The 14,273-nt window shown below is 45.8% G+C and overlaps 1 protein-coding gene across 1 annotated transcript in view; it reads right to left on the reverse strand.

Moving 5' to 3' along the window:
* The window catches only part of mthfd1l (methylenetetrahydrofolate dehydrogenase (NADP+ dependent) 1 like), a 180,891-nt gene that overhangs the window by 137,532 nt on the left and 29,086 nt on the right, over nucleotides 1-14,273 (reverse strand). Inside the window, exons 7-8 of the mRNA XM_055639023.1 lie at nucleotides 12,013-12,149; nucleotides 114-216 (exon numbers count right to left, since the gene is read on the reverse strand). Coding sequence (XP_055494998.1) covers nucleotides 114-216; nucleotides 12,013-12,149 — 240 coding nt within the window. The remainder of the gene's footprint in view (nucleotides 1-113; nucleotides 217-12,012; nucleotides 12,150-14,273) is intronic.

Below are 14,273 nucleotides of genomic sequence, written 5' to 3' on the forward strand. Positions count from 1 at the left end.
AGATAGTGAAAGCTGCTACATGCGTAAATGCAAGCTCGTTTCTTTAAAGAACCACTTCTCGTCAACAGCATTTAAAAGAACTGATTGCTCAGCCGTTCCAACCACCCTTTTACCTGGCAAGTCATAGGCGATTATGGTTGAGTCAGCTCTCAGCCAGTCATCTCTACGGCCGTCTGGAGCGGGACTGGTCACCACCACCACATCAGTCTGATTCACCTAAACAAACATGGAGGAAAAAGCATCTTAAATCACTTGAGGGAATCAGTATAATTGGGGGGGAAAACACCCAATATATAGTCTTAAGAGCAGATGAATCAACATCAGACAGGTTCAGTTCATCAGATGACTTCCTGTAGGCTGCATTTTAACAAATGTATTGATAGTTTATCCTTAGTAATAAAACAGATATGGATTTGGACACATAGATTAATACCATATACTGTAACAAGGTTTCAGGAGCAAGTTGCCCATGGAGCAATGATTTAACATGGCACCACCCCATGAAATGGAACTGTGCAGCACAGATACCGAAACTAAAATCAAATAGAAATAGAATACGGTGAATGACTAGAGATACCATTTGTTAGTTCGATCAGGAGTAACAAATCATTGAACTGAAAACACAGTATTGCCAGACAGTACGGCCTCACCACCCTGTTTGTATTCTTGAATGGAGGGATGATAATGGTCCTACAACTGTATCCAAATATTCACGCAGTAATTTCTGTTCTGGACACATCCTTCTCAAAGGAATGCTTATATCATGTATGGTATGACTGCATCCATATGCGCATGATTTGCCCGGATAACATTCAACATAAAGCTTTCCACCGCATCTCAATACACGTGACAATAAACCAACACCAGCACAACTGATCACTTAGATGGACACAAAGTGCTGGAGTAACTCAGCGGAGTAAGGCAGCATCTCTGGAGAAAAAGGATGGGTAGACTTTTTGGGCCAGGACCCTTCTCCGGACCCATCATTTTTCTCCAAAGATGCCACCTGACGTGCTGAGTTGCTCCAGCACTTTGTATCTATCTTGGGTATATACACCAGAATCTGCAGTTCCCTTCTACACAACTGATCAATTAGTTCCTCCTTGCTGGCCAGTTTCGCCAGCATGAGTCATTATACTTGACTGTGGGTCCCTTGTGTAATGATCTTTGAACAGTTGATGGAGGAAACCCATGCAGATAGCTTCCCCTGCTTAGCAATGGGACGCACGACCTCAGAATACATTGAAGAAAACACTCGGCTAACTAGGAAACCATAAGCTCAGAAGGAGCTTTGAGCTCAAATTCTACCCAAAGACATGGCAATCAAACTCTCAATCCTTTTGTTCCAGATGCGTTTCTGCTGAAAGTCAAAGTAAATGTTGCAAATTACTAACAGATGTTGATGTTGTTCCGTTCCCTCCCAAACCCCCGAAAAAAAGTATGAGCAATGACAGACTGGAGGAGTAAGAAAAATAAATTATAAAGACGGAATGAAAGACTTGACAATATATTCCATATTGCAAACTGCTTTGTGCTAACAGCCGAGGCAAAGCTCTTATTTTTGTTATTCATTCTTGGGATGTGATCATTGTTGGCAAGACCAACGTATACGCAGCCCTCAAGGAGTGCACAGATTCATTCCATGTGGTCAAACGACACTCTGACAATTCAGTGATTTTGCTTCATTATGGTCGTGTGTACGCAGGTACAGTAAAAAAGTCTGAAGACGGGTCCCAACCCCGAAACGTCACCTATCCATTTTCTCCAGAGAAGCTGCCTGACCCGCTGGGTTAGTCTAGCATTTTGTGTCTATCTTTGGTATAAATTCGCATCTGTGGATCCTTTTTATTACAGTGAAAAGATTTGTTTTGTATGCTATCCAAACAGATGAGGTTTACTATGTGTTAAAACGATAAATAAAATACTAAAAAACATAAAAACTAAAAAATCTCAGCTGAAACTATCTATTGTCAGCATCTCCAAGCATCAATATGACAAGTCAGGGATTGGACAATACTGGACTCTCTAATGATCTCAGTCTGGTGAGGCACTCAAATCTCTGTTCGATTGGGACAAGTGTATACAGACAATGGAGGGATATGCAGGCAGATTAAATTTGTTTATCCAGGCATTGTGATTAGCATGACATTATGGGTCGAAGGGCCTGTTGCCGTGCTGTACTGTCCCGTGATATGTTTATTCCAAGCAAAGCAGACCATGCCTGTGAAATGCTGACAGTACTACTTAAAGCATCGCCCTCCATGTCTGAATGAATGGGTCCAGAGAGGGTAGAAGGCCAGCAAGGCGGGTCCATAAGGAGGGGAATGTTGGAGACAGGAGAAGGGATCGTTCCTGGAGGAGTTCAGAGGGGGAATAGACAACAGACAATAGGTGCAGGAGTAGGCCATTCAGCCCTTCGAGCCAGCACCGCCATTCACTGTGATCATAGCTGATCATCCACAATCAGTACCCCGATCCTGCCTTCTCCCCATATCTCTTGACTCCTCTATTTTTAAGAGCTCCATCTAAATCTCTCTTGAAAGCATCTAGAGAATCGGCCTCCACTGCCTTCTGAGGCAGCGAATTCTACAGATTCACAACTCTTTGGATGAAAAAGTTTTTCCTCATCTCTGTTCTAAATGGTCTACCCCTTATTCTTAAACTGTGGTTCCTGGTTCTGGACTCCCGCACCAATGGGAACATGTTTCCTGCCTCCAGCGTGTCCAATCCCTTAATAATCTTATACGTTTCAATGAGATATCCTCTCATCCTAAATTTCAGTGTATAAAAGCCCAGTCGCTACATTCTTTGGAGGCCGGCACGGTGGATCCAAGACGAGGGGGAATGTGTGAGACAGGAGAAGGGGTCCTGAGAGGGTAGAAGGCCGGCAAGGGGTGGTCCCACTACATTTCTGTATATTATATCATACTTGTTTGGATAGCAGGCAAAACAAAGTTTTTCATTGTACCTGTGTACATGTGACAATAACAAACTGAATCATTGAATTGTCAGTCTGAAGAAGGGTCTTGACCCAAAACATCACCTGTCAGAGATGCTGCCCGACCTGCTGAGTTACTCCAGCACTTTGTGGCCCATATTACCCAGCTGACCTAGACCCATGCCAGAATGGGATAATCTTGGGTAGGAAAGAACTGCAGATGCTGGTTTAAATCGAAGGTAGACACAAAATGCTGGAGTAACTGGCGGAACAGGCAGCATCTCTGGAGACAGTAGGTGCAGGAGTAGGCCATTCGGACCTTTGAGCCAGCACCGCCATTCACTGTGATCATGGCTGATCATCCACATTCAGCACATTCAGTAAGGAATGGGTGATGTTTCCGGTCGAGACGCTTCTTCAGACTGATGTAGACAGAGATAGAATGTAGGCGGAGGCAGTAAGACTGGTGGGAGAACCGGGAAGGGGGAAGGGATGGAGGGAGAGGGAAAGCAAGGGCTATTTGAAGTTAGAGAAGTCAATGTTAATACCTCTGGGGTGTAAGCTACCCAAGTGAAATATGAGGTGCTGTTCCTCCAATTTGCACTGGGCCTCACTCTGACAATGGAGGAGGCCCAGGAGAGGAAGGTCAGATTGGGAATGGGAGGGGGATGAGCAATTTATCTTGTACTCCAATGCCCTATCCCGTTGAGTCTCATCAAATGCATGTATACCCCGGTGGACAAAAGGGAGAGAATAACAGAGCGAGGAAGTTGCACAGACAGAGGATGTCGTCATTTGGAGATGATTGACGTTGAAAAGAAAAACATGTCATTGAATCTTCATGCACAATAAAAGGACCCAGAAACTGCAATCAACCGTGGATTTAGAGTGGGTTCCAAGCGTACTGTTCCAACTCTAAATCTGCCGTTTATAATTGCCATGAGACTGTTCATATTTCCATTTTGCTCTCCCAGAAAGACCCATCTGCTGTTTTCAAAATAAAAAATACTTTAAATGCAAAAAGATTGAAGTATTTTCCCCCCCAATAAAGCCATGTAAATTTCCCTTCCCGCTTCCCAAGTGAATCCAGTCACTCGTGTTCAAGAAGGAACTGCAGATGCTGGAAGATCGAAGGTACACAAAAATGCTGGAGAAACTCAGCGGCTGCAGCAGCATCTATGGAGCGAAGGAAATAGGCGACATTTCGCGGCAAAACCCTTCTTCAGACTGATGGGGGGTGGGGGGGAGAAGGAAGGAAAAAGGGAGGAGGAGGAGCCCAAGAGCGGGGGGATGGAAGGAGACAGCTCGAGGGTTAAGGAAGGGGAGGAGACAGCAAGGGCTAGCAAAATTGGGAGAATTCAACGTTCATGCCATCCGGACGCAAGCAACCCAGGCGGAATATGAGGTGCTGTTCCTCCAATTTCCGGTGTTGCTCACTCTGGCAATGGAGGAGACCCAGGACAGAGAGGTCGGATTGGGAATGGGAGGGGGAGTTGAAGTGCTGAGCCACCAGGAGTTCAGGTAGGTTATTGCGGACTGAGCGGAGGTGTTCGGCGAAATGATCGCCAAACCTCCGCTTAGTCTCCCCGATGTAAATCAGCTGACATCTAGAGCAGCGGATGCAGTAGATGAGGTTGGAGGAGATACAGGTGAACCTTTGTCGCACCTGGAACGACTGCTTGGGTCCTTCAATGGATTCGAGGGGGGAGGTGAAGGGATAGGTGTTGCATTTCTTGCGGTTGCAACAGAAAGTGCCCAGGGAGGGTGTGGTACGGGAGGGAAGGGAAGAATTGACAAGGGAGTTGCGGAGGGAGCGGTCTTTGCAGAAGGCAGACATAGGGGGAGATGGGAAGATGTGGCGAGTGGTGGGGTCACGTTGGAGGTGGCGGAAATGGCGGAGGATTATGTGTTGTATATGCCGGCTGGTGGGGCGAAAGGTGCGGACTAGGGGGACTCTGCCCTTGTTGTGAGTGCGGGGATGGGGAGAGAGAGCAGTGTTGCGGGGTATGGATGAGACCCTGGTGCGAGCCTCATCTATGGTGGCGGAGGGGAATCCCCGTTCCCTGAAGAACGAGGACATTTCCGATGCTCTGGTGTGGAATGTCTCATCCTAGGAACAGATGCGGCGTAGGCGGAGAAATTGGGAGTAGGGGATGGAGTCTTTACAGGGGGCAGGGTGGGAAGACGTGTAATCCAGATAGCCATGCGAGTCAGTTGATTTGTAGTGTATGTCGGTCAGAAGTCTGTCCCCTGCGATGGAGATGGTGAGGTCAAGGAATGGTAGGGAAATGTCGGAAATGGTCCAGGTGTGTATTGGAATGCCGGATGGAAGTTGGTGGTGAAGTGGATGAAGTCAGTCAGTTGTGCGTGGGTACAGGAGGTGGCCCCAAAGCAGTTGTCAATGTAACGGAGGTCGAGGTCGGGGATGGGGCCCTGGTACGTATTGAACAAGGATTGTTCGATGTACCTGACAAAGAGGCAGGCGTAGCTGGGGCCCATGCGTGTGTCGGGTACTGATTGATCTAATGAATGAATTAATAAGTTTATTGGCCAAGTATTCACATACAAGGAATTAGCCTTGGTGCTCCGCACACAAGTGACAACATGACATATAGTGACAATTACGAATGACACATAAAACACTAAACATTAATAATAAAACACCATTGATCAAACATGTGAACCAAACAAAAAACCAGAGCAAAAGGAGACTACAGATTTTTGGCTATTCAGTAGAGCTACTACTCGTGGATAAAAGCTGCTTTTATGTCTGGCTGTGGCAGCTTTGACAGCCCGGAGTCGCCTTCCAGAGGGAAGTGATTCAAAGAATCTATCTCTCCCTCCTAACCCCATTCTCCTGCCTTTGCCCCACAACCTCTGACACCTGTGCTAATCAAGAATCTATCTATCTCTTCAATAAAAATATTCAATGACTTGACCTCCACAGCCTTCTGCAGCTAAGAATTCCACAGATTCACCACCCTCTGACTAAAGAAATTTCTCCTCATCTCCTTCCTGAAAGAACATTCTTTAATTCTGACGCTATGACGTCCAGTCCTAGTCTCTCCCACAAGTGGAAACATCCTCTCCACAACCACTCTATCCAAGCCTTTCACTATTCTGAATGCTTCAATTAAATCCCCCCCTCATTCTTCTAAACTTCATCGAGTACAGGCCCAGTGTTGACAAATGCTCATCATAGGTATTCTGGAAAAAATCCGCACTAGCTGCGTTCTAAAGCAGAACTTCACATGGGACACTACTTGGACACTACAGTGTACTCACAGCGTAGACATAGAACAGTACAGCACGGGAACAGGTCCTTGTGCAGAACATGATGTCAAATTAAACAATACTCCTCTGCCTGCATGTGATTCCTGTCCCTCTATTCGTGGCATATCGATGAACATGTCCACCTAAAAGCCTCTTATACATCAATATCATATCTGCCTCCACCACCACTGCTGGCAGTGCATTCCATGTACTCTTCTGTGCAAAGAAACTTACCCTGCACATCTCTTTTATATTTCCCCCCTCACCTTAAAGCTATGCCCTCTAATCTTTGACATTTCCACCCTGGGGAAATAAGTTCTGACTGTCCATCCTATCTATGCCTCTCATAATTTTATATACTACTCTCCTCACCCACCCAAACTCCAGAGAAAACAAGCCAAGTTTGTCCCTCCCCTTATAGCCAATACCTTCTAATCCAGGCAGTATCTTGATAAACTACTTCTGCATCATCTCCAAAGCCTCCACATCCTTCCTGTAATGGGGTAACCAGAACTGCACACGATACTCCAAATGTGGCCTACCCAAAGTTTTATAAAGCTGCAACACAACTTCCTGACTTTTGTATTCAACGGTCCGACGATGAAGGCAAGCATAACATATGCCTTCTTTACCACTTTATTTGCTTGTGTGTCACTTTCAGGGAGCTATGGAATTAGTCAGCAAGCACCTTCCGTACATCGATGCTGTTAGGCGTCTGTATACATTCAAATTCCATCAGCACAACACGTCTCACTTTGCTCAGATTACATTCCATCTGCCATTTCTACACCAATGATTCCAACCAATCTATATCATGCCCGATCCTTTGACAGCCTCTTTCCATTCTTGTGTCAGCTGTAAACTTACAAACCAACCCATCCACATTTTCTTCCAAGTAAAGCAAGATTCGATTAAAATATTACAAATTATAGGCAGCAAAAGAGCAAGTATTTGTTATTTACACTTTATCAGTTTACTTATTCATGTGTGTATATACAGGTGCACAACCTTTTTTCCGACGATCCAAATAACGAAAAGCTCCGAATAGCGGCCATTTTTTCGGTCCTTGAAGAAAGGTCCTTGAAAACGTTCACGGAGGGCGGCCCGCAGAGGTGACAGCAGAACCTCCGGTCAGTCCTCGAAGAAAGGGGAACTAAATCCCCATTCATAAAAGAGGTGAGGGTATATTGCGCGGGAGGGTTAATAATTGACAATATGCTGCTACCTGCCCGCTGGGTTAAAAGGTTCCCACGGTAGACACGATACACAGTGTATCGTGAGTCTTGCGTGGGAACTTTTAAACTCAGCGTGCAGGCACCAGCAAATTGTCGCTCCCTTCAGTTTCACCCCACCTACACCCCTCTGCTTCCCGGCCATATGTGTGACCCCTTCCATCCCCTCTCCAGCTCCCCGCTCATTGCACCGGCGCGGGGGCTTTGCACTGTCTTCACGTCTGCGATTCTAGCAGCGCAGTGCAGTCACCGGAAACGTCAGGACCAACGGGACACCGACCCCCAGGCCCACCGCAAGCACGGAGATCCCAGAGACCCACAGCCAGCAGCAGCCCAGCCCCGTTCCAACTCCAGAGGAAAAACTGCAAACTGGCCGGAGACGTCAGGACCACCAGAAGCCGCTCCCCGATGGGCCGCTATGGCGACAAGTGGCAGTTCGCCCACAGCCCGAGCTGTGCCCTCTCATCGGGACACCGACCCCCAGGCCCACTGCAAGCACGGCGATCCCAGATCAGCAACTCCAGCCCAGCCCCGCTCCAACTCCAGAGGAACACGCAGTGTATGGGCAGAAGCTGATAGTGTGGAAGGTACTTCTTGTTCTTGGGGTCGCGCAGCTCGGGCTGTGGGCGAACTGCCACTTGTCGCCATAGCGGCCCATCGGGGAGCGGATTCCTCTGGAGTTGGAGGGGGAGGGGGGTATTGTGCTGTTTGATCGCCCCCTACTATCCCAGGGACAGGGAGACAGGACGTTCACCGAGGGCGGCCCGCAGAGGTGACAGCGGAACCTCCGGTCGGTCCTCGAAGAAAGGGGAACTAAATCCCCATTCATAAAAGAGAAGGTGAGAGTATATTGCGCGGGAGGGTTAATAATTGACAATATGCTGCTACCTGCCCGCTGAGTTTAAAAGTTCCCACGGTAGACTCACAATACACAGTGTATCGTGAGTCTTGCGTGGGAACTTTTAAACTCAGCGTGCAGGCAGCAGCAGATTGTCGCTCCCTTCAATTTCACCCCACCTACACCCCTCTGCTTCCCGGCCATGTGTGTGACCCCTTCCCTCCCCTCTCCAGCTCCCCGCTCATTGCACCGGCGTGGGGGCTTTGTACTATCTTCACGACAGCGATGGCTGCAGGTCAGTGCAGTCACCGGAGACGTCAGGACCAATTGGACGTCGACCACCAGGCCCACCGCAAGCACAGAGATCCCAGAGACCCACAGCCAGCAGCAGCCCAGCCCAGCCCCGCTCCAACTTCTTCTGCCGGGATCAAGGCGCAAACTCGCGACCTTGCGGATATGAGCCGAGCACTCTACCACTGAGCCAGCCATTAAAATCTACGCAAAAAAATTTCCATTCCGAAGACCGACAAATTCTGAATTACGAAAGGTGTCTGGTCCCAAGGCTTTCGGATAAAAGGTTGTGCACCTGTACTTATATTATGGTATATGGACACACTGATCTGTTTTGTAGTCAATGCCTACTATGTTCTGTTGTGCTGAAGCAAAGCAAGAATTTCATTGTCCTATCAGGAACACTTGACAATAAACTCACTTGAAGTAAATGCAAGCAAACGATATTTTATAACGCTAACATTGTACTGATCTGATGGAATGAATCTGAGGAAATTTATAACCAAGAGGACAGCAGATAAATTACACAGGTGTCAAAAATCTTCCATAGACAAGAGCAATACTCGCAACTTTCTACTATTTGGGGGGTTTCACAATTGGACATTATGCAGGAATGGAGGAAAATCACCACCAAGAAACTGTTGGAACCACAGGCTGACAAAATGTACAACTTCATATTTTGCATTCAACACTTCATGGGCGTTGAAAGAAGTGACATGCACGTTAGTGGATTCATTGTTTAACTTTCCAGAGTTCCTCGGATTCTTGGAAGGTTGCATAGCATTGGAAAACTGTATATTTAACTCTCTCCTCCACACAGGGTAGGTGACAAAGGAGAAAATTACAGAACAATTAGCTCCTCATTTTTAATAGGGCAAGTATTAGAAGTGATTAAAGATATATATTTTTTTAATGAAAGGGGAATTAGGCCATTCGGCCTAATGCGTCCACTCTGCCATTCAATTATGGCTGATCTCTGCCTCCTAATCCCATTTTCCTGCCTTCTCCCCATAACCCTGACACCCGTTCTAATCAAGAATTTGTCCCTCTCTTCCTTAAAAATATCCACTGACTTGGCCTCCACAGCCCTCTGTGGGAAGGAGTTCCACAGATTAACTACCCTCTGATTAAAGAAGTTCCTCCTCACCTCCATCTAAAAGAGCTCCCTTTAATTCTGAGGCTATGACTCTCCCACCAGTGGAAACATCCTTTCCACATCCACTCTAACTATGCAAATTACAGAGTAATCAAAGGCAATGAGGTCCCCCCTCAACCGTCTAAACTCCCAGCAGGCAGTCCCAGTGCTGTCAAACGCTCATCATATGCCAACTCACTCATTCCTGGAATCATTCTTGTAAACTTCCTCCGGACCCTGTGCAGGGCCAGCACATCTTTCCTCAGATACGGGGCCCAACAAAGGATCCAGAAAAACCCATGGTTAAGAGGAAAAAGCAACGTTTTTTTATGAAAGGGAAGACATGTTTGGCCAATTTATTGCAGTTTTTTGTAGTTCTTCGCTGTAGTAATGCATGCGGTGGATAAAGGGGACCAGTGCATGTATTATCCTTCAATTTTGATAAGGTGCAAGTTATTGCAGAAATTAAAACCTTGTGGCATAGAAGATACAATGTTGACATGGATAGACTAGCTGGCTAACAGAAAATAAAGGATGAAAGTGGTTGACTAGCACCCAGCAACCGTCTCTCAGTATCAGTTCTGTGGCCAAAGTTTTTCCAATCCATACAAATGTTAAATAAAGGTGCTGAAGACAACAGGCGTGAAAGCAAACGGTGAATAGGACACTGGGCCACATAGGGATATGGAATATTTTGGCATAGATAGGGTGGGATTGTCAAAGACAAGAGAGGGCGTAGCTTCAAGGTGAAAAGGGGCAAAGTTTAAAAGAAATGTACATCTTGGAAAGATGAAGAGACTGGGTTTCCTTCCATTTGAAAAGGCAACTGACCACACAATGGTATTCAAAATGTGAAAGCAAGGAGCAGGACAAAATAAGGTGCACTTTGAACCAAAACCAGAATGTCATCCATACATCAAAAAGGGAATTCAGAAGAAACCTCAGTGGTGAGAAGTTGGAATTAATTCCCACAGGGAAAGGTTGAGGCAAGTAATCTCAATACGCCAGAGGCATGGAAGACAGAAAAGGGAAAGTGGAACAAGTGAAAGATACAGGGAGGCAGCAGTGAAGCAGGAATAATGGAAACATGGGTTAGGACTAACATGCTGTTTCTGTGCTGCATAACCCACGTTATTTACACAACTTGGAAAAACATATTGTGGGGTGTTAACAAACATACAAGGTTTTCCTTGGAGGTGCAAAGGGACTTGGGAGTGCTGGTATCAGTCCAATCGATAGGTAGGAAGGCAAATGCAATGGTAGCTTTTATTTTGAGACGACTAGAATACAAAAACAGGGATATGATGCTGAATCTTTATAAGGCAATGGGCAGATCGCATTTGGAGTGTTGCGAGTAGTGGGCTCCATATCTGAGGAAGAATGTGCAGACAATGAAGAGGGTCCAGAGCAGGTATACAGGAATTATGCCAGAAATTAGTGGATTAACATTCGATGAACGTTTGACAGCAATGCGCCTGTACTCACTGGAGTTTAGAAGGATGATGGGGCGACATCATTGAAACTGACCGAATAGTGAAAGGCCTGGAAAGAGTGGATGTGGAGAGGATGTTTCCACTAGTGGGAGTCTAGGACCGGAGGCCATAGCTTCAGAATACAAAGGATGTACTTATAGAAAGTAGATGAGGAAGAATTTCTTTAGGGTGGTGAATTTGTGGAATTCATTGCCATAGAAGACTGTGGAGGCAAAGTCAACGGATATTTTTTAAGATGGAGATGGACAGATTCTTGTTTAGTACGGGTATCAAGCGTTATGGGGAAAAGGCAAGAGAATGAGGTTGAGAGGAAAAGATAGTTGAGTCACGATTGAATGGTGGGGTAGACTTGATGAGCCAAATGGCCTAATTCTGCTCCCATGAACTTGTGAGCTAGTCCCTGCAAAACACATCGCGTTTACAGTCTTAACATCCCTGTCCCACTTTACGAGTTCATTCAAGAGTTTTCCCCGAGTATGCCCCGATTCGAACTCGGAGATTTACGGTAATGGCCGCTCGTAAGTACTCGGGGCTCTCGTGGACATTTTTCAACATGTTAGCGAGTCTTCCCGAGTACCTGCCGTTAGTGTTACGAGCCTCTAAGAGACGTCCCCGAGCTCCGACGTACCCGCTACGTTCATTCTACGTGCTTGATTTTTTTTTAAACTCGGGAGAGCACTTGAATGAACTCGTACAGTGGGACAGGGACATTAACACAAATAGGATGTACAGAACGCTTCGATTGTTTCATTATAATGTGTGCATTTAGTCCAATTTTCAAATATCCTGCATGGTGGGATTGGGACACTTACCAGTTCCACGATGTTGGAGCTCTGCCACAGGCAGCTCACAGCCACCATCCCCTCCATCTGCACGAGTTTCTGCAGGGCTGCCTCCCGTGATCCACCCTCCCCTATAATCAAAACCTTCCTTCCAAGCGCGAGCAGATCTGCGGACAAGTGGAGTATAGACAAAATCAATTTGGTGACATTGGTCGCGCCTATATTGATAGCAAGCACGCGAGTCAAGAGTTAACAGCATTTGATTGTCATATACCCCAAAATAAACAAATTTTTGCACATCAAATTCATTCATGAATTCTCACCCCTCACACAAAATAAATGTCAACACAATGCAGGAACACGTGACCAAAAACTAAAATAAGGCACACAAAAAAAAGCTGGAGAAACTCAGAGGGTGCAGCAGCATCTATGGAGCGAAGGAAATAGGCAACGTTTCGGCCCGAAACGTTGCCTATTTCCTTCGCTCCATAGATGCTGCTGCACCCGCTGAGTTTCTCCAGCTTTTTTGTGTACTTTCAATTTTCCAGCATCTGCAGTTCCTTCTTAAACTAAAATAAGGCCTTTGCAGCCAAGTTAAGATTCTACATTTTGAACAATTTTAAACTTCAAGAGTACAAGATGGCAACATGGAAACTTGGCGACTCTCGTGTGTTGCCAAACATACAATAGGCACCGTTTTGGGTCAGGACCCTTCTTCAGAATGATTGTAGGAGTGGACAGAAAGCTGGGCAAGAGGAGGGAACAGGACAAAGCCTGGCAAGTGATAGGTGGATACAGATGAAGGGGGGGTTTTAGATTGGCAGATCAGTGGACTAAGGGTAGAAATGAAAAGGAGGTTTAAAAAAAAGGTTGTTAGATAATCTCACACAGTCAGCAAACTAACAAAAGGAAAAACACATGGATACAAAATGGGAAGAGGAATGAGAACCATAGCGATCATTACTTGACAAAGCAGTAAAACAAACGACAACTCTGCTAGTATCACACAAGCCATTCCACTCACTAGATCTATAAAATCAGTTCCAAGAATGGTATCTAATTGTCCCTCTCCCCAGTTCCTGCCCCAAAGCCCTACACACCAGCAATTTTATTATGCCCAATTCTGGATCGTAAGGTCATAAGATCATAAGTGGTAGGAGCAGAATTAGGTCATTAGGCCCATCAAGCCTAATCCACCATTCAATCATGGCTGATCTATCGCTCCCTCCTAACCCTATGCTCCTGCCTTCTCCCCATAAACCCTGATACCCGTACTAATTAAGAATCAATCTCTGCTTTAAAAATATTGACGGTCTCCACAGCCTTCTGTGGCAAAGAATTCCACACCCTCTGACTAAAGAAACCCTCCTCAAGCTCCTTAATTCTGAGGCTATGACCTCCAGTCCTAGACTCACCCACTAGTGGAAACATTTCTACACACCCACTCTATCCAAGCCTTTCACTATTTGTTAAGTTTCAATGAGGTCCCTCCTCATCTTTCTAAACTCCAGCAAGTACAGGCCCAGTGCCATCAAACACACATCATAAGTTAACCCACTCATTCCTGGGTTAATTCTTGTAAACCTCCTCTGGACCATCTCCAGAGCCAGCACATCCTTCCTCAGATTTGCCCAAAATTGCTCACAATACTCCAAATGCGACCGGACCTTATAGAGCCTCAGCATTACGTCCCTTACAACTTAGGAAGTATGAAAACTCAGACCACAAGCAAAGGAAAGTTACCAAGGGCAAGGTATTGTAGCTGCACAATGAAGTTGAGATTGTTTTCCTTAAGTCTCTAGAGAAAAGCTAATAAGGGACTCCACAACCATGAAGTATTTGGGGAAAAAACTAATTATGATTGGCACGAGAATTAGGAAATAGAGGAGGTAGATTTGAGATAACTGACAGAAGACACAAAGAGACCAGAAGAATTTTTAGGCAGTAAAAAAAAATGAGTGGAATCTGCAACCACCCTCAGAGCTGTGCCCCCCAAGCCTGGCCTCAAGCAGCCAAGATTGTTATCACAACAGCTGTGGTTTCAGCTGCCTGGGCTCTTAAACTATGAAATTCCACCATAACTCAATTATTTTCTCCTTCAAGATGTTCGTTATGGCCACCTCTTTGAACGCCTACCCCACCTCCCCTCAATTCACTCAGCATTAAATATTAATTGGATAATGCTGTGAAGCCCCTTGGGACATTGTACTTTGTTAAAGATGTGAAATTAATGCAATTTGTTGTACAATTCAAGACGAAAATTTGAAGGCTGTTACGGTTAAAGAAAGACT

The sequence above is a fragment of the Leucoraja erinacea genome, chromosome 8, assembly GCF_028641065.1.
Source record: "Leucoraja erinacea ecotype New England chromosome 8, Leri_hhj_1, whole genome shotgun sequence".
NCBI classification, from domain to species: domain Eukaryota; kingdom Metazoa; phylum Chordata; class Chondrichthyes; order Rajiformes; family Rajidae; genus Leucoraja; species Leucoraja erinaceus.